The 27,041-nt window shown below is 51.7% G+C and overlaps 1 protein-coding gene across 3 annotated transcripts in view; it reads right to left on the bottom strand.

The window, feature by feature from the left end:
- Positions 1–27,041, bottom strand: part of KCNQ1 (potassium voltage-gated channel subfamily Q member 1) — a 381,824-nt gene that overhangs the window by 164,632 nt on the left and 190,151 nt on the right. For all 3 annotated transcript variants that reach the window (XM_068976701.1, XM_068976702.1, XM_068976703.1), the window contains one exon: positions 24,629–24,749. In XM_068976701.1, the coding sequence (XP_068832802.1) occupies positions 24,629–24,749 (121 nt within the window). The remainder of the gene's footprint in view (positions 1–24,628; positions 24,750–27,041) is intronic.

Below are 27,041 nucleotides of genomic sequence, written 5' to 3'. Positions count from 1 at the left end.
GCCCTGCGTTTTAACACGAGTCATGTTTTAATAGGAAAACCATCTTTGATGGAATCAAATGCAATTCCTACTTTTTCCCCACCAGCCGGAGGCCTAGGACCTGACTTTGCAGGCAGTAGTGACAGGCAGAGTGGCTTCACGCTTGGCACAGCAACCTGGCCTCCACGTGACTGGTCTTTCAAACCACTGCCCATGCTCAGGCCAGCAGGCTGCAGAAGGCCAGGCCCTTCACTGCATGCCTCACCTCCAGCCCCATCACTTGCCGTGTGAGAGCCCTCGTTTGGAGCCTTTCATCGAATACTCGCCCCATTGTTAATGCCGGCCCACTCCCATGCCTCTAGAGCTGGTGAGAATTATTATTCTGGGAACAAGAGGATCGAAAGGCCCTCGGTTCTCAGGTTAACAGGAGACTTGCCATTAGGAACGGGGAGTAGACTTCCTTCCTGGGGAGGGCAGAACTGGGGCAACCAAGCAAGGAAAGCGTGTGAACATGGCCTGGTGGCGGAAAGGCTCCCGAGCTCAGCGTGCATGGCCTCGAGTTCCTCACCAGGTGCCACTGTTTTCTCCGTGGGAACATCTGCCATCCCCAGGCCTTGGTCTCTTGATCTGTGAAGACTGAAATTGTCTATATACAAGGCCTGGGAGGACATTAACCTAACTGCATTTGAGTTCCCTGCATTTCTAAAACAGCAGCAGAAGGGAGTGGGCTCCAGGGGGAGAGATTCTGTGATTAGCTCTGGACTCTAACTGCCGTGGACTCTGTGAGTGGGGACTTGACACCTGGAGGAAGGGCAGGGGCAGGCACTCCAGAAGGAGCTCGCAGGCCTCGTTGCTGCTTGGAGACTTGCTGGGCATTTCTTTTGAGGAAGATGGACCACAGCCAGGGCCCTTCACCTGACAGCCCTGGGTGCAAACCCCTCCTTGCTTATTCATTCACTTGCTTTTTCGTCAAACATTCACAGAGCAGCCATGATGGGCTCTATGTGGATTAAGCATTGAAGATAATGAGGAACAGAAAGATGTACTTCTACCTTCCCCAGCCTTAGGATCGAAGGAGATGGCTTGTAACCCTTCACTACAGACAAACACCCAGTTATACATTAAGGACAGAAGGGGAGATGGGCTCTCTGTGGTCCAATCTGAGGCTTAGCAGTTGGCCACTCTGAGAGAGGGACATGAGTCGGCCCCAGCCTGGGGAAGGGCAGAAGGTCAGGAGAGAGAGCTTGACTTGTTTAAAATGATACCAAGGGAGTGTGCGAGGAGCCACAGTGACTTCGCCGGATCCACTGCTCAGGGTCAACACTAGCTTTGTGACCCTGGGCCTGACTTAACCTCTCCAGCCTCAGGTTGATTATATATAAAGCAAGGGCAATAATACTCTTATGTCAAAAGCTGTGTAATGTGAGGATTAGTGAAATGTTTATAAAGCATGAGTACGTGGCCTGGCTATGGGCAAGTACTATGACTGTTTCAGGGATAGTCTTCAGTCCAAAGATGTGCGCAGGGCTAGCAGGCTTTCTCCTCACTGAACTGGTAGTGCCGGGCCTCCTTCGAAACGCAGTGCCCAGGCTGTGCTGATGACGAGACCAGCATCTCTGAGAGCGCAGGGTGGCCCCTCTCTGGCTCCTCCTGGTCCCTCGGGGCTTGCACAGAGCCTAGTGAGCCTGCTTGTACCTTCTGCCTAGAAGAGTGGACACACAGGGCGAGGAGGCATCCTTTCCTCCCCACGCCTACAGGGCACCGCACTGAATCTCACGGGTTCCTTCAGCTCTTGTGCCTCGACTCCACACACATCCACCCTGGGGGAGCCCATCGGAGCTTCAGATCGGAGCTGCTCTCTGTCCGTCTTAGCTCTGGGTGTGTATATGGAGGGGGGTGACGGTGGTAAGCACAGCTCCAGAGAAGTGAAAGGCTTCATGGGCTAGCCCAGCCAAACCCCATTTCCCCTCAAGGGAGCCTGAGGCCACGGTCAGCTTAGCCCACCCTCCCCCAGAGCTCTCGCAAAGATTCCCATTCTTGGTCTGCATTCACCCCAGCCCTAAGAGCACGCCTGTACGTGGGGGTGAGCAGGGAACTTCAAGGTGACTGGGAGTCAGAGAGAGATACAGAGACAAGAGAGGCAGAACTGGGTGGGCTGGTGAGAAGACAAGAAGATGATGGGAGAAAGTGAGGCCCTTTCTAGGGGGAGCATTCAAGATGGGAATGTTTTCTTCCCACCCCCCACAGGATGGCCCCAGGGCTCCCAGGCCCCTCCTTGGGGGCTCCCCGAATGCTTGCATCTGTCCCCTTGGGAGTAAACTTGCTTCCTCTGTCCCACTCTCTATCACACATGAACGATGTAAAAAGCACTCCCCACCCCCACCCCGAATCCTGGTAGTGTTCAGAAATAGAATGGTTGTACAAGAATTCTTTCACAAGGAGGAAATCCTGCCATTTGTGACAACATGGATGAATGTGGAGGACAGTGAAATAAGCCAGACACAGAAGGACAAACACTGTATGATACCACTTATATCAAGAATCTAAAACAGTCAAACTCAGAGAAGCAGAGAGTTGAATGGTGGTTGCAAGGGGCGGGTTGGGGGGAGGGCGGAGGCAGCTTGGAGGGATTTGTCGAAGGGCACAGAGTCTCACTTCTGCAGGCTGAATGAGTCCTGGAGAGTGGCTGTCCAGCACAGGGCCTCTAGTCAACAGTGCTGCGCTGTGTGCCTCCAAATTTGGTAAGAGGGGAGACCTCATGTTAAGTGTTCTTAGGAAATAATATGCATGATATAACGGGTGTATGGAAACTTTGGGAGGCGATGGGCATGTTTATGACTTAGATTGTGGTGATGGTCTAATAGGCGTACACTTACTTCCAAATTTGTCACATTGTGTGTATTAATTACATACAGATTTTGTATGTCAATCATACCTCAGTAAAGTGGTTAAGAACAAGAAAATTAAGAGCAAATAAAACGAATTTTTTTCCACAAGAGCTTTCTTTTTTTGAATATGTATTTTAAAATAATCATATCCTTCATGAAATCTTCCGAAGTCTCTTTCTGGAGCCAAAATTCCACTGATCTGACACAGTTGGCATAATGGAAACACACACTGATTTCATCTATGATAGTCAGTGCAGAAAAAGGGAAACAATAACCAGGTCCCACCAGCTTTAAAAATATAAACCTAAAACAGGGTCATGCCAGGAATGCAAAGGTACATTCAACCACCTGGATGATCTTCAGGGAACTGTGTCGAGTGAAAAGAGCCAGTTTCAGAAGGCCCTGAGTGCGGTTCCATTTATAGACCCTTCTTGTCGTGACAACATTAAAGCAGCACAGAACTGAGTAGTGCTTGTCGGGCCCTAGGGACTAAGTGGAATGGTGGGGAGGGTGTGGCTCTCAGGGGGCTGCACGAGGGCGGCAAGCTCCCCTGCACCGGCCTCTGTGTCCTAGCAGTGATCATGTCCCAGTTCCCGAAATGCTACCACTGGGGCTAAGGCTACATGGAACCTATTGTAGTTTCTCACAGCTAGCTGCATGTGAATCTACAATGATCTCAAAATGAAAAGTTCAGTTAAAAAAAATAATGATCACCAAATTAAAAAAAATCAGTAGACTTCCCTGGTGGCTCGACGGTAAAGCATTTGTCTGCAATGCAGGAGACCTGGGTTCGATCCCTGGGTCAGGAAGATCCACTGGAGAAGGAAATGGCAACCCACTCCAGTACTACGGCCTGGAAAATCCCATGGACAGAGGTGCCTGGTAGGCTACAGTCCATGGGGTCGCAAAGAGTCGGACACGACTGAGCGACTTCACTTTCACTTTTCTCAAAATGCCCAATGATGAATTTCAAACTGCACAAAATGTATATGAACAAAGGGCTAAAAAACACTGAGACACATTACAACTGATTTGAACACATGGATAAATCTTTTTGGCTAGAAAGTAAAAAAAAATATTTGTAAAAAAAGATAATTCTAGGTTAATCTAAATTGACTGTAGTTTCAATAGAAATTACCAGCAGAATATGGATGGCCACACACATTGTTTTTTAAGTCATGCAAGCTGATTCTAAAATTGTGAAAAAAATGAGCATGTAATGTGTAAGTCCTATACAATTCTTGAAAGCACCTGCTCCAGGAAAGCACCAGGTTTTAAAGATTATCCATTGTCCTAAGTAGTCTAATGAGAATGCAACTACACTTTTTTCTGAAGGTGATTTTACTCATTCAAACTCCCCTCTCCATTGACCTTGTCAAGCACTTACTGTGATAAAAGATGAACTGAATGACTCATCATGAGGCAGGCATGCATTTAACTAACACTATATAGCCTTACATGTCAACACCATACTGCGCGCTTCACATCAGTCTTCCCTTTAATCTTCTCAGTGACCCTCTGTGGAAGGTTCTCTTTCTTATTATCCCCATGCTATAAATGGGAAGATGAAACTGAGGTTAAATGACCCACCCGAGGTCCAGCAGGTAGGAAGCGGTGCATTTGCTGTGCTGTGGCTCTAGAATCTGCTCTTAAGCACTACTTTTTGTTTACAGGGCAGTAAAGGAGAGCACCCAAGCCAGGAGGGCAGGGGATAGGGGCCGTGTTCCTCTGGGCCAGTTTCACATGGGTGAGGCTAGAAAAGCCACACCGGTACAGGTGACCTAGGTTAGACAAGGAAACTGAGTCACTGTTGTCCAGGTCGTGATGTGAAACCACTTTGACCTGCTCGGGTTATAACATCACTCCAACTATTAACAGTTTATCATGCCCATTATTTTCCTTGGCCTGGGGAAGGGAGGGACTGTACACCTTACAGATTTTTCTTATTGCCATTTTTTCTGTTTGAATTAGGCTTACTTACTTTTTTGAGTTACTGAATTCAGTTTTCATAAGATACCCTGAAACTGTGATCATACATGAGTAGGAAATGGCCCCCTACTGACCCTACGTGGGTCAGACCCATGACCTCTGGGCATCCATTGTCTGGATTCGGCTGTGTGAGCCTGGAAGAAACAAGTGCTCCTGTTCCCTTACCTTATTAGTTGCCAATACAAGGACTCAGTCATAAACTCTCCAGGCTTCCTGTCCAACTCAAGAGCCAATCCTGTGTCTAGAGTGATTTGGTCTGAGGCCATGCCATGGATTCCGTGGTTGACTGTACTGTGTGAAATGTGGCTTCCTCTTTTGAGTTAGAGAGATGAGGGATACTCTGTTGTACTCATAAGTATATCATAAAGTTTGAAAGTCAAATAATTGAGTCTGGCCCATTATCAGGCCCATCAGCGATCCATAAGACAGTCTAGAAATGGATACACATTAAATGAGAGTTTGAAATATGATAAAGATGACAATTTAAGTCAGTAGATAGATGCATTCCGGTAGTGTTGGGATAACTAGTTAGACACACAGAAAATAAATTGAATTTAATAACTCCTTATATAAAAATAGAGCACTATTTAAATGTAAAAAATGAAAGCTGCCCACTCTCACCGCTTTTATTTAACATAGTTTTGGAAGTCCTCACCGCAGCAGTCAGAGAAGAAGAAGAAGAAATCCACATTGGAAAAGACGACAGACTGTCACGGTTTGCAGATAACGTGATGCTACATACAGAAAACCCTAAAGATGCTTCCATTAGATGAACTGGGGCTCGTCAACGAATTCGGCAGTTACTGAATACAAACTCAATATACAGAGATCTGCTGCATTTCTGTACATTAACAATGAAATGTCACAAGCAGAAATGAAAGAAACAGCCCTATTAACTGTCACGCCAAAAAGAAAAACATACTTAGGGATAAATCTAGCTAAAGAGGCAGAAGACCTTTCCTCCAAAAACTGTAAGATGCTGACCAAAGAAACTGAAGATAACCACAAACAGATGGAAAGATGTACTGTGTTCTTGGATTGGAAGAATCAATATTGTTAAAAATGACTGTACTACCCAAGGAAACGTACACAGTCAGTGCAATCCCTATGACATTTTTCACAAAATGAGAACAAAAAATTTTAAAATTTGTATGGAAACATAAATGATCCTGAATAGACAAAACACTCTTGAGAAAGAATTACGGGGCTGCAGGGATCAGCTACCCTGACTTTAGATTATACTACAGAGCTGCAGTAATCAAAACAGTATGGTACTGGCACAGAAACGGCAGACAGAGAGATCAGTGGCACAGGATAGAAGACCCAGAAACCCCTGCACTTACGGAAAATTAACCGATGACAAAGGAGGCAAGAATATACAGTGAAATAAAGATAGTCTCTTAAATGGTGCTGGGAAAACTAGACAGCTGTGTGTAAATGAAATCAGAACATTCTCTAAGACCATATAAAAAACTCAAAGTGGATTAAAGACCTAAATGTAAGACTATTAAACTCCTAGAGGAAAATATAACAAACAACAGAGGGGCTTCCCTGGAGGCTCAGCTGGTAAAGAACTCACCTGCCAGTGCAGGAGACACAAGAGATACAGGTTTGATCCCTGGTTTGGGAAGATCTCTTGGAAAAGGAAATGGCAACCTGCTCCAGTATTCTTGTATGGAAAATTTCATGGATAGGGGAGCCTGGTGGGCTACAGTCCATGGGATTGCACAGAGTTGGACGTGACTGAGTGCACACACAGAGGAAAACATAGGTGAAGCACTCTTTGGTATAAAGAACAGCAATGTTTTTTTTTTTTTTTTTTTTTGGATCTGTTTGCGAGAGTAATGGAAATAAAAACAAAAGTGAACAAGTGGGATTTAAAAGGTTTTGCATAACAAAGGAAATCATAAAGCAAAAAGACAAGTGTGGACTAGGAGAAAGTATTTGTAAATGATGCTACCGATGAGGGGTTAATTTCCAAAATATACAACAGCTCATACAGTTATATATATATGAGATATATATATATATATATATATACATATATATGAGATACATATATATATAAAATGCCAAAGCCCATCAGAAATTGGGCAGAAGACCTAGACAGACATTTCTCCACAGAATACACACAGATGGCCAACTGACACATGAAAAGATGCTCAGTGTCACTAATTATTAGAGAAACGCAAATCAAAACTACAATGAGGTATCACCTCACACCAGTTGGAATGGTCTATAAATAATAAACGGGGGTGTGGAGAAAAAAGGTCCCTTCTACACTGTCAGTAGGAATGTCAAATTTGTGCAGCTTCTATGGAGAACAATATGGAGTTTCCTTAAAAACTAAAAATAGAGCTACCATACAGTCCTGCAGCTCTTCTGCTAGGCGGGTATCTGGAGGAAATGCTAATTCAAAAAGATACATGCATCCCAGTGTTCACAGCAGCACTATTTACAATAGCCAGGAGATGGAAGCAACCTAAATGCCCATCGACAGATGAATGGATAAAAAAATGTGTTTGTGTACATATGTATATACACACACACACACACATACATATATAACAATGGAACATTACCCAGCCATAAAAAATAACAAAATAATGCCATTTGCCGCACCATGGATGGACCTAGAGATTACCATATTAAGTAAAGTAAGTCAGGACTGGAAATGTCAGTTTTCATTCCAATCCCAAAGAAAACCAATGCCAAAGAATGTTCAAACTACCGCACAATTGCACTCATCTCACACGCTAGCAAAGTAATGCTCAAAATCTCCAAGCCAGGCTTCAGCAATATGTGAACCGTGAACTTCCAGATGTTCAAGCTGCTTTTAGAAAAGGCAGAGGAACCAGAGATCAAATTGCCAACATCCGCTGGATCATCGAAAAAGCAAGAGACTTCCAGAAAAACACCATATTTCTGCTTTATTGACTATGCCAAAGCCTTTGACTGTGTGGATCACAATAACTGTGGAAAATTCTGGAAGAGATGGGAATACCAGACCACCTGACCTGCCTCTTGAGAAACCTGTATGCAGGTCAAGAAGAAACAGTTAGAACTGGACATGGAACAACAGACTGGTTCCAAATAGGAAAAGGACTACATCAAGGCTGTATATTGTCACCCTGCTCTTTTAACTTATATGCAGAGTACATCATGAGAAATTCTGGGCTGGAAGAAGCACAAGCTGGAATCAAGATTGCCAGGAGAAATATCAGTAACCTCAGATACGCAGATGACACCACCCTTATGGCAGAAAGTGAAGAGGAACTAAAAAGCCTCTTGATGAAAGTGAAAGAGGAGAGTGAAAAAGTTGGCTTAAAGCTCAACATTCAGAAAACGAAGATCATGGCATCTGGTCCCATCACTTCATGGCAAATAGATGGGGAAACAGTGGAAACAGTGTCAGACTTTATTTTTGGGGGCTCCAAAATCACTGCAGATGATGACTGCAGCCATGAAATTAAAAGACGCTTACTCCTTGGAAGGAAAGTTATGACCAACCTAGATAACATATTCAAAAGCAGAGACATTACTTTGCCAAAATAGATCCGTCTAGTCAAGGCTATGGTTTTTCCTGTGGTCATGTATGGATGTGAGAGTTGGGACTGTGAAGAAAGCTGAGTGCCAAAGAATTGATGCTTTTGAACTGTGGTGTTGGAGAAGACTCTTGAGAGTCCCTTGGACTGCAAGGAGATCCAACCAGTCCATTCTAAAGGATCATTCTAAAGTTCTGGATGTTCATTGGAAGGCCTGATGCTAAAGCTGAAACTCCAGTACTTTGGCCACCTCATGCGAAGAGTTGACTCATTGGAAAAGACCCTGATGCTGGGAGGGACTGGGGGCAGGAGGAGAAGGGGACGACAGAGGATGAGATGGCTGGATGGCATCACCGACTTGATGGACGTGAGTTTGAGTGAAGTCCGGGAGTTGGTGATGGACAGGGAGGCCTGGCGTGCTGCGGTCCATGGGGTCGCAAAGAGTCAGACACGACTGAGCGACTGAACTGAACTAACCTATAAAGGAAAAGAACTTGAAAAAAAATGTGTATATGTGTGTGTGTGTGATTGAATCACTTTGCTGTATGCTTGAAACTAACACAACACTGTAATTAACCATGTATCAATTAAAAGTTTTTTAATGTTAAAAACAAAGATGACAAGAGAAAACACAGGAGAACTTATTAAAACCATCTCAGAAGTTTTTTCAGAATTTAAGAGAAGACTCTCACATCACAAAAGACTGCCAGAGCTGACTATGTCAGAATTTAAAAATTCTGAAGCCCATAGGGAGAAAATGGACCAAAAATATGAACAGCGTATGAAAAGAAAATGCATCTGGCTTCTGACTCACAGAAACAAGCTCAACTTTTAATAAACTATAAGAAATGCAAAACAATAAACAAAAGCAAAATTCCTCAAATTTAAAAATCCTGCCAGCAGAACAATATAGAAGCTAAAAGATCAAAGAAAATTGGGATAAAATGTTTTCAACATGTAAGACAGAATTCCTATAAATTAGTAAAATCGGGTATTAAAAAAATAAAGGTATGGAAAGATGGTTCACAGAGAAGAAAAGGCAAATGTGTACCAATTTAGAGAGATAAATACCTCATTTACAGTAAAAGAAATGTAAATGAAAACTCCAGTATACCATGTCTTATCAATCAATGAGGGTAGAAGCAGTGACTGCTAGTGAGTAGTAGCTGTTGGTGAAGGTGTGGGGAGATGGGCATGTTTGCACAATGTTCACAGTAGTGTAAATGGGCACAAGCCTTTATACGGTAGTGTCTTATCAAAACATGTACAAATACCTTAACCTTGCTGGAAATGGGGGACAGTGGGCCTGTTGAAATGGATGCACTTAATATGGAGACCAGCATTTCATGAAAAATGGATTTGACTCGGAGGTTACGTTGAGGAGTAGTAATAATAGTCTTGAAAATAAAATTGTCATAATTGCAGATACCTCCTCATTAGGAAAAATGCGTTGAGAGAGGTTGTGATGGATTGTTGTAGCATGTGACATGGCACCACAGCAGGGCACCTCTCACTTCATAATGGACTCAGGCTGCACTTTCACACCGAGGGTCAGTTTTATAGAAGGTGGGCTTCATGGCTTCACCAAGGGGCCACTCTGAATCTTTTATTATTTCATTTGCACCCCTTTGAAATGCCTTCCTAGCTATCAGCCTTGCTTTTCTCTTCAGTTGGTAAATGCTTTAACTCTGCCTAATTGTCTAACCTCTGAAGAGAGATACTTCAGTTTCATTTCCCTTAACTTCATGAAGTCTCATATCTTGACAAGGTTTAGAGTTTTTCATCAGTAATTTACTTTATGTTGTCCTTACTTGATAAGAGACAGCGTAGGTGACTCAGGCAACGGAGACAGAACAGGGATAAGACGGGTAGGGAGAAACAACAGTGTTCAGTGGGGAGGGACATTTCAGAGGGACTAATTTCAAAATCAGGCAGTTCATTAGCGAATGTCTGAATGGTTAATGGCTGTCTTTGGCTGCCCCATACATCCGTCAATAGGGGACTTGTTCCATACATTATGGTACAGCGGAATGCTCTGCAGCTGTTGATAAAAAGGAGAAGCACTAGATGTCTTAATATAGATCCATCTCCAGAACACACAGGCACCTTCTCTCTGAGCAGTGCACACTGGGGCCGCGTGCTTACGGAGAGATGAGAGGGCCTGCTGCTGAAAGCTGAAGGGCTTCTTTACGGCATGATGGCCACAGGGACGGGGCCCCTCCCAGCGCACTGGCCGGGGCTCCATTCTCTTCAGATGCCCTGGGGTTGCTTCCTGCCCAGACCATCAAGCAAGGAACTGTTGGCCACCTCCTGCCAGCTGCAGCCAAGGCCGTGTTGCCCTTGAAAATGCTCAGGGCCTTCATCAGGCTTGAATGAGCAGCCCGTCTGTGCATTCTTTGATGGAAGGCTCACTGATTACCACGCAACATGATGTTCTTTAGCCTCCTCACAGGCCTCCCACCCCTCCACCTACATGCCTTTTTCAGGGGGCTGGGTCCCCGTGTTCATCAGAAACAGAACCGAAGCCACAAAGACTAGTGCTGCCATGAGCGCGGTCCCATGTGGGGAAAGCCCAGTCCAGTGGCCGGAGAGCAGAGACCACGTTCTCTCAAGGATCCTAGAAGCTCACTCACAAGAAAGCAGCACTTCAGCTGTCACCTGCTCATGTGTGTGCAGACAAACCACACTGCAGGATAAAGGTGCCCCTCAGGAGTACTGCCCCATGAGAAACCAAGCTTGTCCGGGCAGCTCAAAAAGAAGTCTGGCATACCTGTGTGAAGTTAGAAAGGCAGACTGCAGGTAAATAATATACCCTACCACTTGTGTAAAAAGGAGGTATGTTATAAATACGTTTGCCCATATAACACACTGAAAAAATACAATAGAAAACTTTGACAGCAGTAACCTTTAGGGAAGCAAACTTAGGAAGTCAGGGTTGGGGTGGGGACAACCTGAGTGTTTGCCATTTTCCCTTTGTATACCGCATCTGTTTTCCCTAGCATGTGTAAAGCTACTTTAATTATTACTTTTTGAGAGCAACATCTTAATAGGGCGAGAAAGGCATGCTGCAGTTTTTGCAGATCCTCTGCCAGGCTGTGACCGAGCAGCCCCCGCTGTGGGGCCGGGCTGGTGGGCCGTGGAGCGCGGTGGCGCGGTGCTGTGGGCTCTGGTTCATGTCCCTCCAAGGAGCAGGGCTGCTCTTGCACAAAGAGGTTTTTGACAGGGAGAGGCAGAGCCCCAGAGAGAGCAGGGAGCCCCCGCCCCCCTCTGATGGGAAGGGGTGCCCTCCACCCATCTGCAGACCAATAAGGCTCTCCTAGGAAATGAAATGCTACATAGGTTTTGTCATCACAGAAGTTTGCGAGGACTGATTTTTAGAGGAGTGAACACTGTACATGTTCTGACTGCTGTGTCTCATTAAAGGCTCAAGTTTTTATGTAACTTTTCTTCCATTTTCAGATAATCTTTGATTTTGATTAATGCAACAGTGACAATATTTAGTACATTTTTCTGCTGATTCGCCTAATATCTATGTTAGTTTAAATACTGTCCAACCCGTATTCACATTTTAAAGTACAGCTTAGACCTCATTTTACATGCAGGCTTTATGTTGCCGAAACACTGCTCTGGGGAGGGGCACGCTGTCTTCACTTCTGAAGCCACGCTGCTTGGGAACTGGCTGGGTCCTGGGTTTTCTGGGGGAAGTGACACGGTGTTGACCTGGGAGGGGGCCCTGATCGCTCCCTTTGGGGAGAAGAAACAGAGGCATCCTGGCTGCTGACCCTCTCGGGACGTGCCCACACCCGCCCTCTCCAAGGGCTCTGCCCTGGATGTCCCGGCCCCCGCCTTGGTGTGGGGAGGCCTGGATACACCGCTGGCAGAGAAGCTGGGCGGGAAGAAGCCAGCCCGGCACCCGCCACGGTAAGAGGAAACGAAGAGAGACAGCTCCAGTCAGCCCCAGCAGCGGGGCCTGGAATGGCTCTGCAGCTGGAGCGAACACAAAGGACTCTTCAGACCCTGCAGCCAAGGTGCCCAGGGAGCTTTTTTTTTTTTAAAAAAACAGCTATTAGGGTGACAAGTCTTTCCAAAGGCCAGCAGTTGGCGAGCGTTTCCAGGAAGCTGGTCTGGCACCAGGCTGGGATTGGAGCAACTTTAACGAGTTAACTTCAGAAGGAAGGAATCATCAGGAAAGGTTTAAGGTTCAACAAACTTTTTGAATTATTTTGCAAAAGTCCTGGCTTTCAGATTCAAAGGCATGTTTTGCCGTGACTGTTTTAAGCCAGAGCCTATTTCAAAGGCAGTGCGGCCTGCACGTTTCTGATTCAGCCGCCCCAGGTGTTTGTCTTAGCTCCTCTGGACGGAGAAGCAAGTGCCATCCAGTGCCGGGAAATACCGGGGTCGCCTTGCACGTCTCATAGAACATCGCTCCACCCACGTGTCTCTCCCTCTGCCAGCCCCCACGGCCCTGTGTGCACACGCGCGCACACGCGCGCACACCTTCCCCAAGCAGGAAGCTGCTCTCTGCCAAGAGCGAATGGAATTCAGATTTCCAGAGGGTGTCCTTGGCCTCCAGCTCCACAGCCGCACGCTGAAGAAAGGTCCTAGTGTGTGTGGTGGGGGCAGAGAGAGAGGGGCCTCCATCTCTGCTCACGTCTATCTCGGCCCCAGGAAAAACCCACAACTGGCTGCACTCTCCTCAGCCACACCCGGCCTCGGTCACATTCCTTCCCTTCCTGAGCCCACACTGGGTGGCCCCGGCAAACCAGCTCCCACACCTTCCTCCCCACCAGCAGGGAGACCTAGGCCAGGCCCCTGTGGGGCAACCAGCAATTGCAAATGAGGCGCCCGTGCACCCCAGGTCTGAAGCCGCCAGAAACCACGGAGGGGTCCTCAGAGCTGCGCATCCTGCTGAGCCCCACTGTCACCTACAGGGTCGGGGCGGGGGTGGGGGGACAGCACTCCCTGCCCTTCCCCCCCCTCCCCCGCACACGGTGGGGCGGAGCTCACGCCGAAGGCCCTCTTCCCTCTAGCCTGTGCTCTGCTTGCTGTGAGCTGACACTGCCCCTCCCCATCCCAGGGTCCCTGCACACACACAGCAGAAAGGAGCCGCTCTCCTCTCTGCAGTCTGAGCCTCTCCAGCCCCAAGGTCAGCCTCCTCAGGAGTTAAACATTGACAGGCAGAACCCAACACCAACCCCAGACATGAGACAAGTCCGTGATCAGCCTTACATGGTGGGCTGGCTGGTTACACTCAGCTTCCCGAGTCACTGGAACTTGCACCTGTGTGGCCTGGTGGCATCAGACGGAGAGAGTGGTATTTCCACAGGTCATCAGAGTCCGTGAAGACTGTGATGAGCAGCAGCATTTATGGCATTTTAGGGGCTCCATGCAGAGGGAGGCCTGGTGCCCTGGCAAAGTGTCCATTGCTAAACAAAGGTCAAGCTCCACTCTCCTCAGACCGTGCCCTTTGTGTGCTCACAGGACTGTTTTCCTAAGTGCTGGCCTGCGTTGCTACCTGGGGAGAAGGCCACAGTTTTTCCACCTGCACCTGGAGTCTCAAGCCAGGCTTCTGACCTTTCTCACGGCTGTCTGATCCCCTCGCCTGGTTTGGGAAAGGCAGCATTCTTGTCTTGGTCTTACCCATGTGGGTCTCCTAGACGAGTAAGAGGTCCGGAGGTGGCCCAAGAGACTAACTTGACTCTACTTTCTCACCCTGTCGTGCCGACTTGGCTCCACCTGCCTCTCTTTCTAGGCCTGGCCTGCAGCAGAGTTAACTGGGGGATGCTTTCCTGTCCCTGGGTGTGGGGGAAGCAGAGAGCTAATGAGCAGGGCATGGCCAGGCTGAAGGCCTTCAGTGACTGGGGCACGGGGCTCAGGAGAGTGCCCCAACCAAACCCCTGGGACTGAGGTCTCTTGGCCCAGGTGATGAAGGAAGTTGGCTGGGACCGGTGTGGGATGGAGGCAGGGCCCACTCGAGGAGACAGGCTGCTTTGGGACAGCAAGAAAGCACAGGGTTCAGAGTTTGGAGCTGAGCGCCTACCTGGCTCTGCCAGCAGCTGAGCAAAGTCCTCTATCTTTGGTCTCGGGGCTCCCGTTTCCCACTCTTTCCATCTCCTGACATCTGCAGGTATATTTTCCCACCTTAGACCCAGACCGTGTGGTCTGACCAAGTCCATTTCCCAGTGCATGAGACAGGCCGGTGATGGAGGGGGGCCCGTTAGCATCAAACCTTCAGGCACTGCCACAGAGCGAGGGGTCATGGGGAGAGCATCTCAGGTGAGGCCCTTGGAGCCCCTGGGGACAGCCCTGCCCCTGCCGCTTGCACACACACTGCCCCAGGTTCATTGAGGCTGGGAGCCAGTCTTTCTGAGCATTGCTCCACCTGAGGCAGCCCCAGCTTATGACCCTGGCCTTGCAGCTTTCATCTGGCGCGCACACACCCAGCTGGGGGTTTCATGTGGCAGTTCAAAGAGAAGAGCAGGAAAGAAGCATTCAGGTGTTTCAAATGGGAAGAGATTCAATTTAACTTCACAAATCTAGACATGAACCTAAAGAAAACATTGAAAAACTAGCCCACCTGTGAAAGGCCCAGGAGAGGCGATTAAGTAGGGAAAGAAAGGTCCCCTTGGGCCTGAGGACAGCTGCCCCATCCCAACCCAGGAGTGGAGACCCTGGGCCCCCATGCAGACCGAGCTGGGCCGGAGGACACACCCAGGGTGTGCTCAAGGGATGTAGCCAGAGGTCCCAGTGTGCCCTTGCCCTGAGCTTTATACGCAGATACAGAGGTCAGCTGGGTAAAGCCGAGGACCAGCAGCTGGCCGCCCAGTGCTGCCCGCCACCTCTTCAGGGACTGGCTCTCTGAGGGCAGCAGTCTTGCCCATAACCACAAGTGAGGCTGTGGGGAAGAACGCCGAACGTACTGTGTGTAGCCGGTGCCCTGAACAGCCTTACGTGCCCCCTCCAGTCCCCAGAGGTCTTCTACTGCTTTGTGAAGCCACCCTGCTGTGTGCCCCAGCTTCCCAGGGGGCACAAACTGTGGCCCGAGTAGTATTCTGAGTGCAGTGGAGTCTGATCCTGTGTGATGGCCCAGTTCCAAGGTCTTGGAAGACAAACCAGGCAGAGTCAACATTACCTTTGAAAATTCCTTGAACTGCTACCCCAGCTGCAAACCCCCTTCTTGGAGCATGATGGAAAGCCCTGCTAAGCTGTTCTCGTGCTGACTGTAGCGGAAGACCTTGCTTGTGAATGCCGAGGGTATCCCTGCTCTTCACCGCAATCCTTCCCTGGCTGTCTTCACTGTGAGCCTCCAGGGCCACTGCCCTCGTGAAGAGAGCACTTCCTGGGAAGATCACAGCCACTGTGGGGTCACGGCTGGATCTGTGGGCAGGGCGGGATGCTGTGAATGCCAGACTCGGGTTGACCCTGGACTCCTGTCTCCCTCTGCCTCCGTCTTCCTCTTCCCTCCACCTGGCACTCCCACAGGCAGGCCAGACCTGATGGACTTCTGGCCAGACCTCTACCTGCTAGCCAGTCATTGCTGAGGACACATGCATTGTCCCAAGAGGGCCTGTAAATCTTAAAGAATGAGTGCTAGATGGAGTGTCTCTGGAGCAGCCTGAGAAGCCTGGGCACCCTGGAAGGCCAGGTCAGCACTGCCCCAGAGTGGTCTGCAGGCCTGGGTGCCCCTCAACCTCCCAGGGTGGTGCCAGGTTCAAGGTGGCAAGATCCATCTTTCCATGAATCAGGGGACTGACTCACCAGGCGTCCTCTGAGGGCCCCACGGAGGACTCGAGCTTTGGTCTCAGCCAGCCGTAGTGTCCCCTCCCACCCCTGACATGAGACATGGACGACAGGGGCTCACCCTCTGCTAAGCACCTGAAAGCCACCAGGGCTGTGAACGCCACCCCGACACTGGGGCCACGCCGCCTGTGAGCCGCTCAGAACCTGAGCACTACCGTGGCATCTCCCTTCCCTGCCAAGTGTGGTCCCAGGTGAAGGCAGGCCTTGTGCCTGCCCTGGTCCTTGTTCTCCTTGAAGATGGAGGTGAGCACAGCTGTGATGAGAACAGAGGGCAGAGGCACTCTGGGGTGCTTGTGGCTGCCCTGGTCCTTGTTCCCCTTGAAGATGGAGGTGAGCACAGCTGTGATGAGAACAGAGGGCAGAGGCACTCTGGGGTGCTTGGGCTGCTCTGGGGTGGGGTCCTCTGCATCCCCTCCAAGAGTGGAGTGAGAAGAGCAGGTGTCGGTTTTCTCCCTCCACTGCTCGTGAGCCCTGTGCCCTGGGATGAGAGACAGTGGTTTTTGGCTTTCTAGTTACATCTGATGCTGGGACGACAGAGGGTTGGACGGGATCACCGACCCGATGGACATGAGTTTGACCAAACTCCGGGAGATGGTGAAGGACCGGGAAGCCTGGTGTGCTGCGGTCCATGGAGTCGCAAAGAGCTGGACACGACGGAGCGATGGAACGACAGCAACAAGGTGCATTTCATTACATAAGGACGGCACGTAATGGTGAGACACTGACCTCGTCTGTGCCCCATGGAGACTCGTGACCCGGCCGTTCCAGAAGCTCTCAGGCCAAGTAAGGGACATCCCCATGGGACCTCTCATCACAAGGTGACGTTTCACACTGTCTGACATATATCACACCCTTTCCCGAAGCAGGCACACAGCTGGATGCCTGACCCCGTCTCTTCGAAGCACCCTGACACGCATCCCTCACATCTACAAGACGACACTGAGGCTCAGAGGTGAGCTGAGTGCCCTAGTATCCCACGCACAGGAGGAAATGGCCCAGGGTGGCCAGAGTTCCCTGGCGGGCAACGTTCCCAGGCTTGGTAAACCCATAACAAACACCAGCTAACAAGGAATAACTCTCAGACAAGGTACGCCTGACCACTGCCCTCAAAACTACAGGACATGGCAGAAGAAATGAAAGAGGACCTTCACAAATGAGGGACGCGTCAAGAGCACAGTTCTGAAGACTCGGGGTAGTAAAGCTGTTTGTCTTCCCTCTCTAGATAGGGAGCCAGCCTACCTATTAGAAGTTTCCTGTGGAGACTGGCGGATGGATAGAGGTGCCACACAGAGACAGCCAAGCATGGAAGAACTGGTTGGAGCTTGCATGACCAGCTATCCAGAGCTGGGATCAAACTGTACTGATAATGAAACATAGCCCTGGCAAGAAAAACTATAAAAATCTGAGCAACGAAGTGAATAGGATGCACAAACAGCCATGTGTAGACCGGGAGCTGGTTTATAATGGTGCTTATCTGGTAGGGCAGTGGAGAAGGGCGGTCTTTTCCATATAGGGCGCTGAGTCAAACTGGATATCCAAATGGGGGAAAACTGCCTTGACCTCAGCCTCACATTGGATGCAAAAATTGATTCCAGGCAGATTGCCGATCTACATGTGAAAGGTGAACTAATAAAACTTTAGGAAAAAAACAATTATCTTTATGACCTTGGAGTAGTCAAAGTTTCTTAAATAGGATACAAATAGCCCTCACCAGAAAGGAAATGTTTGATTAACTGGATGACGTTAAAATTAAGACCTTCTGTTCATCAAAAGACACCCTTAAGAGAGGAAAAGGGCAACCCGCAGAGGGACAGGTGTTGCTTCTTTGGAATGAAGGCACACGTATCGGACCAATGACTCATGCCCAGGACGAGGAACGCCTACAAGTCAGAAGAAAAGACAATCCAAAAGAAAATGGGCCGCCAACACGGGCATTTTACAAAGGACAGGATTCAGCTAAACAATAACGTGGAAAGGGCTCAGCTGCGTTAGCCGTGGACTTGGTTGTTGTTTAGTCTCTAAGTTCTGTCCTGCTGTTTGTGACCCCATGGACTGACCGTAGCCTGCCAGGCTCCTCTGTCCATGGGATTCTCCAGACAAGAATACTCGAGTGGGTTGCCACTTCCTCCTCCAGCGGCTCTTCCCAACCCAGGGATTGAACATGCATTGACAGGCAGATTGTTTACACCAGGGAAGCCCATAGCTATCACTGCAAGTTAAAACCACAGTTTGATGCCATGAGACACCCACTATTGTGGCTAAAAAGGAAATGACGGAAAATGAGAAGTGTTAGGATATGGAGCAGCCAGAGTGCCCTGCCGCCACTGGCGGCAGTGGAAACCTATGCCCACTTTGGGCAGCTGTGAGGCAGTGTGTACTCAAAGTCAACAAGCTCATCCGATGACCTGGCAATACACTCACCAGAAAGCAGCCCACGCGTTCCCCAAAGAGCCTAGACAGAATATTCTTAGCAATGATGATAACAACCCTGTACTGGAAATGGTCCAAGTGGCCGTCAGAGGAGAATGGATAAAGGAGGTGTAGGCCCTTCACACAGTGGGGTGCCAGCCAGCCAGGGGAGAGGGAGGCCCTGCTCTCTTCAGCCACACTGTGCAGCTCACAGGGAGTCGGACATACGTGTGTGCACTGTAGGAGTCTATTGCTAGAAAGTTCAAGAACAGGCAAAGCTGGGTCCTGTTGCTGGAAGCCGGGACTTGCTTACGCTTGGCTGTTAGTGACAGAAGGCGGAACCTAGGGGCTTCTGCAAGGTTCTGCTGCTCACTTGGGGGCTGGTGTCATATGTCCCAGGGAGTGAAAACGCACAAGACAGTACCCTTGAGATCTGTGTACGTCATACTTCAACTAAAAAGTTGAAAACAATGTCCTCTATATAAGGACAAGCCTTTTAACTTGAGAGATGGACAGTGCAGGCCTGCAGAGGGGCTGGGTCTGCCCCAAACTCCTCCCACTCCTGGCTCAAAGGGATCCCCACCTCAGGCTTCCTGGTCAGGCTGCCCTGGGACTCAGTCTCCCCTTCCAGGTTCAAGCAAAGCATAGGAGGGAGCTGTGTGGGACTCCCTGACAGTCAAAAAAACCTCTCCATCAACACCAGTGCCGTTTGTGAAGTCCTCTCCTCCTGCCGCCTCTAGGGTGTGGGCCTTCTCTGAACATCCTCCTTAACACTGCCCATGGGCCATGCCGCCCTTGCTGCGGACCTGCGTTGCAGAGATAGCCGAGCGGGCCCTGAGTGTGCCAGGGCCTGGGGTTATCGATGGCGCCTAAGGCAGTAAGAAGTACCCTTGCTTGCCTCTGGGCCTTCCTCCCAGACCATGGTCCCCCTCCCCAGGGTAGCCAGCCCCAGCGGATGGGCTGCACCCTCCTCTCATGCTCACAAAGGAAGTGAGGCTCCCAGAGGTTGGGGGGCTTGGGGGCCGGCCCACAGCTGGGCCAGGACCGGCTGGGCGCCAGATGAAGGGCATCCGATCTCCAGTCCCTCGTTGTTCCCACTGAGCCACTCCGCCTCGCTTGTAATTTAATTAGGAGAACATTTAATCCCCCCGTGCATTTTGGAGACGGCTTTGCGCCTGGCCGGGGCTGTGGGGCTCTGACGGGGAGCCTGTGACTCATGCAGCTTCGTACAGCCCTCCCGGGCGGGCTCCCACGGGGCTTCCTTGGCACCTCGTGCAGACAGAGGTGGTCTGGAGCTCCAGCAAGAGGACACTGGTCTGGAAAGACAAACTAGCCTCATCTGTTCCTGGCAAGCCCCCTCCTTTATCCCCCTGGACGCTGGCCCCACCAAGGCCTGTCAGTCCTTTCCCACCAAGGTTTGCAGGGTGAGAACCAGAGCAAGGGGCTTGGGCGTTCACAGAGGCGCCGTGCCTGGCGCCTGCGGGGTCCATGGGTGTGGGCTGCGGTGGGCCCTGAGTGTCTCTGAAATGCCCCAGGCAAACCTGGTACCGCCAACAGAGCTTGCACCCTGGTCCAGGGAGCAGAGCATGGGACCAAGCCTCGTGACATTTGCCCTTGTTTCCAGGAGGCATGGGGCTGGCCCTGGCCTCGCTGACAAACGCAGATTTCAGGAGACGCTAGCAGTGATGTGGATGAAAGCCAGGCCACAGCGGCCTCGCTGGAAAAGAGAAACTTGAACGTTTTGGCGTGAGGTTCTGCAGGGTCCAGGAGAAAGTTGAAGACATGGAAATTCTAATTAACGCACGCAGGGCTGGTTTTGCTCAAGGATCTCTAGGCTGTCATGCCGCAGGAGGCCTGCGAGTCCGTGCTCGCCGGGCGTGTGCGCGTGTGTCTGCACTCGTGGTCACCTGGCGGGTGTTCGGTGGGGCCTCAGCCTTGGCCCCGCCTTCCCTCTGCCTTTCTTCCCTAGAAGGTTCTTGGCCTTCCCCATGCTTGTCTTGGTGTACAGACTCTCCCCTTGCAGAGCAGGACAGAGGGGTGGCTGGTTAGAGAGAGCTGGGTCCTGCCTATCCGGGAGGTCGTGACAGAAGAGAGGAGGGGCCCTTCCGGAAGACCAGAGACTGGTGTGCACACAGAGGGTCTGGCTCTGGAACCACCTGCCCTGGGCATCCACGGGCAACCACTGGGGTGGGTGTCAATGCTAGGCCAGTCCTGGCTGACTCGGCAGCTGTGGGGAGGACTTCCCAACACACAGCCTTGGAGCCCAGAGCCACAGATGCTGACCCAGCTACCCTGGCCCTGCATGCCAGCAGCACTGAGGTGCCCGCAGCCCGTGTGTCATTCCTTCCTTGGGAGGTGCTGGCTGGGCCCTGGCTGGGGGGGCCTGGTCTGCTTTGGGGTGGGAGCCATGGTCCCAGAGCTCTTCCAGCCTAGGGCTTGAGGGGCGCCAGACAGGGAGAGACCTGGGGGAGCCACACACGAGGGTCCTGGTAGGCAGGTGCCCCGGAAGAGACCCAGGCCCCGAACAAGGGTTCAGGGGGCCGATTCAGAGGGCCTGAGGGGCTGGAGGAGGCTGTGGCAGCCTGGCCTGGGGGCGTCCTGGGCCTCCTTGAAGGGAGGGGGCCTGTGAGGATGCTGGAGAAATGAGCGGAAATCTGATGGCTGCTGCTGAGTGACAGGGATGTTCCAGGTGGGATGCCATGTGCGAGGCACAGGGATGGACACGGGTGGCCCTCCCCGCGGTGGGCAAGAGCCCCTGGCAGGGTTTCCCCGCCCCCTGCCCCCTGCCCTAGACGGCTTGTCTCCTGCCTCACACTTGTGCCTGGCAGCCTCATGGCAAGGCTCGGGGTGGGGGGGCCCCAAGGGCACACGAGCTCCCTTGCATCTGCCCGAGAGGTGTGGGTGAGCCTGTGGCCCGGCTATCCAGAGCTGCGAGTGGGCTTGCATGGCCAGAGCCACTCTCTCTCCCCAGCCCGCTGGACCCTGACCCCAGCTCACTGACAACTCCTTAGGTTGCACCAGGCTGTCTCACTGACCCCCAGTTCCCTGACCCCTTGCTCCACCAATGGCCAACAGGCCCCGGAAAGAGGAGCTTCGCCCAGCCCCAGGGACCATCCTGTAATCAAGGCTGCAGTGACCTCACCTCCCTGGGGCCCCGCGGGTGGGGAGAGCTTGAGATGGAAACAAAATGTGTCTTTATTTATGCTTTTAATTTGAAGTCTGGAACTGTCCCAACGTGGTAATACATTTAACATTCAGTCAAATGCTGAAGAAAAATGGATCTGTTTTTCAGTAACTGCCTCCCACCCACTCTGGCCCCAGTGAGACCCCTGTGCGTATCCCCAGTCCTTTGCACACAGTCCAGGGTGAGCATGGACTCTCTCCCCTGCATGGAGTCCATGGGGCGGAGCTGCCTGCAGGAGTTGAGACGGGTCCCCAAGCCGCTGGAGCTGAGTTTAATTAGGGGCATCAATCAGCAGGCAGGCTATGCGGGATGCAGAGGAATGCGGTCCGGCGTGGACACCGAGGCCTGGCCATCTTCCCCCCACTGCCCTGCAGGCTGCCGCAGCCCGGAGTGAGTGCGGTGCCCATCACTGCTGCCTCCTTCCCCTGCCATGGTAGGGTGGCGCCTTGGCCCAGCCCTTATCCCCGGGGGCACCTAGGGTCTGGAGTCCCACTGCCGCCTCCTGCACTGTGCCCCACCTTCCCTGGTCTCCTGTAGGCAGGACCCTGACCCTTGCGGACAGGGACATGCAGAGTCTCTGCTGCCTCGTCCTTGACCAGATCACGGGGCCTGGAGGAGGCCTTTCTGCTGCACTCGGGCCTTTTCAGCCCAGCCTTCACTGCAGACCCCTCAGTGCAGCACCTGCCTTCCCCGGGCTCCTCTGCAGCGTCGGTACTAGCAAAGGCCTTCATAGGTTCCCGGGTGAGGCCCCTCCCGGGGAAGGATGGCCGAGGTCCATCCAGCACTGGAAGGAGCCCCTTCTCCCATAACCAACAGACTGCACCCAGGGAGCGACCACCCTACGACCACCGCAGGCGCTCTGGCTGCTTGTGCCCCAGGCCCATGGCAGGCAGAGAGCTTGGGGCTGTCAGGTCAGATGGCCTCTGTCTTGGAGGAAAGAAGACAAGGCATGGCCAGGCTCCTCTGACTGTGCAGCCCCACCAGCTTGAGTTGCTTCCTGGGGGCTCCCCGCGCAGGTGGACCACCTCTCGCCCCCCCGGAAACCTTGTACCTGAGACCGATAAACATGGACCTCTTCGAAAGGGGCGACTAGGCGAGGCAGCTGTGAGCCTCGGTTTAGGCCACCTCAGCTCCCCGATTCCACCACTCTCGCCCTGAGCCTCCCTGCAGCGGCCTCACAGGGCCCCAGGGGCTGGTGAAGATTGCCCAGCTGGACGGATGATGGGTGACCACCCTGTCCACCCAGGGTGCGACGCCTTGTGGGTGCCTTGTGGGGCTGGGCCACAGTTGAAAGGGGGGGAAAAGCGAGCTCTGATAGGAAGAGAATGCCAGGAGGACGAGGAGGGGCCGCCAAGCAGTACAGCGAGGGTGCCGGGTCCCAGCAGGCTCTTGGCCATCCCTGCTTTAAGCAGGCCCTGCTGCCTGTGCTCCAAACACCAGCCACAAATGCTGACTTTCACAAAACACTCTGGGGTCTCCTGTGCCCCAGATTCACTACAGGCCTCAGCCAGAGGGGTAAGCTGGCATCCTGCCTTGGAATGCCACCGACCTGCATCTGCCCGGAGCCCCTGGTTCCCAGCATGAGTCCTGCCTCTCTGCCCTTGCTCACTTACCAAGTGAGCCTCTTGGGTCATCTCCAGGATGGGCCCAGAGTTCAGAGCCCTCCTCTCAGGGCTGGCCTGGAAGCTTGCTCCAGTGCCGAGTCCACGAGGACGAGTAACCCCTGCCTTCCAGCCCCCTGTGTGGCTCTCACTGTGCCTGAGCATGCTTTCTCTGTGTGCCCTGCCATCCACAGGTGCTGTCAAGCTCCTTGTGAGCCTGGGGGTGCCTGTCAGATCACGGTACCACCTCCAGACAGGCTCCCCAGCCCGGCCAGCCCTCAGGTTACAGAGCAGCCAGGAGGCCCTGCGGTTGGGGTCCTGACTTTCTTAGTCACCTGCGAGGCAAAAGCCACACCTGGCAGTAGCAAAGGCAGCCAGCCTGGGGCCTCACCTCGACAGAGAGACACACGATTAGGATGACCTGGAGACCCCGAGTCCGGAGAACCAAAACACACTCCACCAACTCCAAGGAGAGAAGGAAAAGAAGGCCAGCAAGTGACTCTCGGAAGGACGGTGAGCACCGTGCGGACACCCTGACACAGACGGACGTCTCCAGGGGAATCCCCAGTGGGGCGACAGCCAGGACGGCCCGAGTGTCCCGCTGCCCCAGCACAGGCTGTCACTGTGCGCGGGGTGCCCTGGCTGGGAGCACGCAGTCACGTCGCAGGGGAATCACACCACGGCTGAGCCCCGGGGATTGGCCTGGGGATACCGTGTCGGCGGGGGAGGACGGGCAGGCGTCCCAGGCCAGCTGTGCCTCGGGGGCAGGCCAACTGGAAGGCGTGGAGAATCAGCCATTTCCTCCACCTGAAGGAGCCCCTGAGGACAGCCGCAGCATCTGCCCCGTGGCTTGGCCAGGGTTCCACGGGGAAATGCGGAAAACAAAGTCGTCTCTCTTTTAGGGGGCAGGGGAGGGGGCTCAGAGAGAGAAAAACAATCTTCTCAGATGCTCACAGCACGGAAGCAAGTGGAAAATGATCAGTCTGATTTTCCATAAGTCACAACAAGAGAATCGTGTTCCCAAACTCGGTGGGAAATGCCCTTGCTATATCCCCGCCAGGTGCCCCAGCGCGGGGTCTAGCCCCTGGGGGTCAGTGGCCCTCGGTTGCTGAGGGGCAGGCAGTGAGTGGCGGGCACTGGGCTAACAGACCTGAGCCCTGGTGCAGCACCAAGGCCGCCCCTTTGAGCCCCACGTCCTTTCCGCTCATCACCCCTGGGTGAGCGGGCACTCACTGTGACACGTGGGTGATGGGGGTCAGCAGCGCCTCCCCATCCAGGTCCAGGTCCTCAGCAAAGCTGTTGGTTCTCATGAAATGGGCCGTGCTCACTTCCAGCAGCGTGGGACTCTTTTTCACTGTTGGGAAAGATGTGGGGCAGCGTGTTAGGCATGATGGCAGAGGGGCCCAGGGCTGCTCAGAGCTTAGATGCCGATTCAGACCTGCCTTCCTCAAACCCCCGGAGCCTTCCCACAAGCAGGCAAGAGACCCACTCACAGCACCGGGTAGGAGTGGAGGCGACGTAAGAAGTCTCGGCACAGGGATTGGCTAGGTTCACGATGGCCCCCACAGGCCTGAGCCCTCAGTGGCCAAGGAGCAGCTGTGAGCCAGCGGGAAGGGCTTCCCAGGTGGTGCTACAGGTAGAGAACTTGCGTGTCAGTGCAAGTGCAGGAGATGTGAGAGCTGCAGGTTTGATCCTTGGGTCCAGAAGATCCCCTGGAGGAGGGAATGGCAGCCTACCCAGTGTTCTTGCCTGGAGAAGTCTCTGGACAGAGGAGCCTGATGGGCTACAGTCCACGGGGTCACAAAGAGTCGGACACGACTGAGTGACTTATCAAGCGCGACATCGCCTCAGAGTGAGGAGTGTGGCCAGGCTGAGCTCAGGGGTCCGGGCCTCTCCTCAGGTTCACACCAGACGTTAGGATCGAGAATAGCCAACAAGCACAGATTTGGTAAGATGCTGATTCCCATCACTGTCCACGGTCATGTGGACAGACCCAGGGCAGTAGGACTCCGGCTCACGAAGAGTCGGAGGCCGGGTGTGGGGAAGCCACAGAGCTCCTGGCCCCTCGCGCCCACTGCCTGCACCCTGAGGGAGGCACAGGAACCAGTCAACAGCCCGTGTTGGCATTCAGATTCCCGGGCCCACCTACAGTGGGCTGGCGCTGGCCCTCAGGGCTGACTAAGAGTACCTGTTAGTCCCCGGATTTGCAATTTGGAATTTTTTTTTTTTCATTGAAAGTTTGTATCGCAAAATAAGTACTTGTAAAAAGTGAGGCAAGTCAAAGCTCTTCCTCCCCCATGAGCTTATTAGTGTTAACCACCAACTAGATACTGAGCTCATCCCTCTCTGCTCATCAGAGCAGCTGGCACCTCGTGGGACTTGCATTTACACACACATGATGTTCCTGCCTCTTTGTTCCTGTCACTCTTCAGCGTGCCCATCTCATTTTTCTACAGCTATGTAGGCATGGACGTAAGTCTTTAGTAGCTGCACAACAGTCTGTAGCTTAGATCTGCCAGTTCACTCAGCCAGTCCATGTTTGATGGACATCTGGTTCCATGAGCTTTAAGCCTCTACTTTAAGACAATGATGCACCATCCATCTTTATGGAAACCTGACACATCAAGGCAGGTGAGAGGGTGTTTCCTTGGTAATTTTAATAGATGTTGCTGAATTGTTTTCCCCAGAGGTTGTATCAGGCTCTACCAGTAGTGCGCAAACATGGCAGTCTCCCCAGAGCCATGCTGGCACCAGCCTTTGGCAGTCTTTTCGGGGCCCACCAAGTACAGACGGAGACTGGCGTGCTGTTTCTCCTTCTACGTTGACTGCCTTTCGTGGCTCTCGGGCTATTTGGTTTTCCTCTTGTGGAATTATCTGTTCGTATCCTTCACTCATGTTTGGTCGTCAGTTTGTAGGAAAATTTTAATATGTTAGATAGAGATAATTAACCCTTTGTCATTTGGGGTACAAATACCTTCCCCAGTCTGTCTTCAGTGTTTTAACCCTAATTATGGCTTTGTCATAGGAAATTTTTTTATGATTTTGGAGCTATACCTATAACACATTAAAAGGCAGAGACATCACTTTGCTGACAAAGATCTGTATAGGCAAAGCTATGGTTTTTCCAGGAGTCATGTACAGATGTGAGACTTGGACCATAAATAACAAGAGCTGAAGAATTGGTGCTTTCGAACTGTGGTGCTGGAGAAGACTCGAGAGTCCCTTGGAGAGCAAGGAGATTAAACCAGTCAATCCTAAAGGAAATCAACCCTGAATATTCATTGGAAGGACCGATGCTGAAGCTGAAGCTCCAATACTTTGGCCACCTGATGCAAAGAGCTGACTCATTGGAAAAGACCCCAATGGTGGGAAAGATTGAGGGCAGGAAAAAAAGGGGACAATAGAGGATGAGGTGGTTGGATGGCATCACCTACTCAATGGACCTGAGTCTGAGCAAGCTCCAAGAGATAGTGAAGGACAAGGAAGCCTGGCGTGCTCCAGTCCCTGGGGTCATAAAGAGTTGGACACGACTTAGCACCTGAGCAACAACCACCACCTATCTTTTGCTTTTGAAAAAGAAAGATTTCCCTTTCTTTGTCAAAGTAGTATAACTATCTCCTAAATGTAAGTGTGTGTGTACATTTTA

The sequence above is a fragment of the Capricornis sumatraensis genome, chromosome 8 (genome assembly GCF_032405125.1).
Source record: "Capricornis sumatraensis isolate serow.1 chromosome 8, serow.2, whole genome shotgun sequence".
In the NCBI taxonomy this organism is placed as follows: Eukaryota; Metazoa; Chordata; class Mammalia; order Artiodactyla; family Bovidae; genus Capricornis; species Capricornis sumatraensis.
This window is presented reverse-complemented; position numbering and strand designations above follow the sequence as displayed.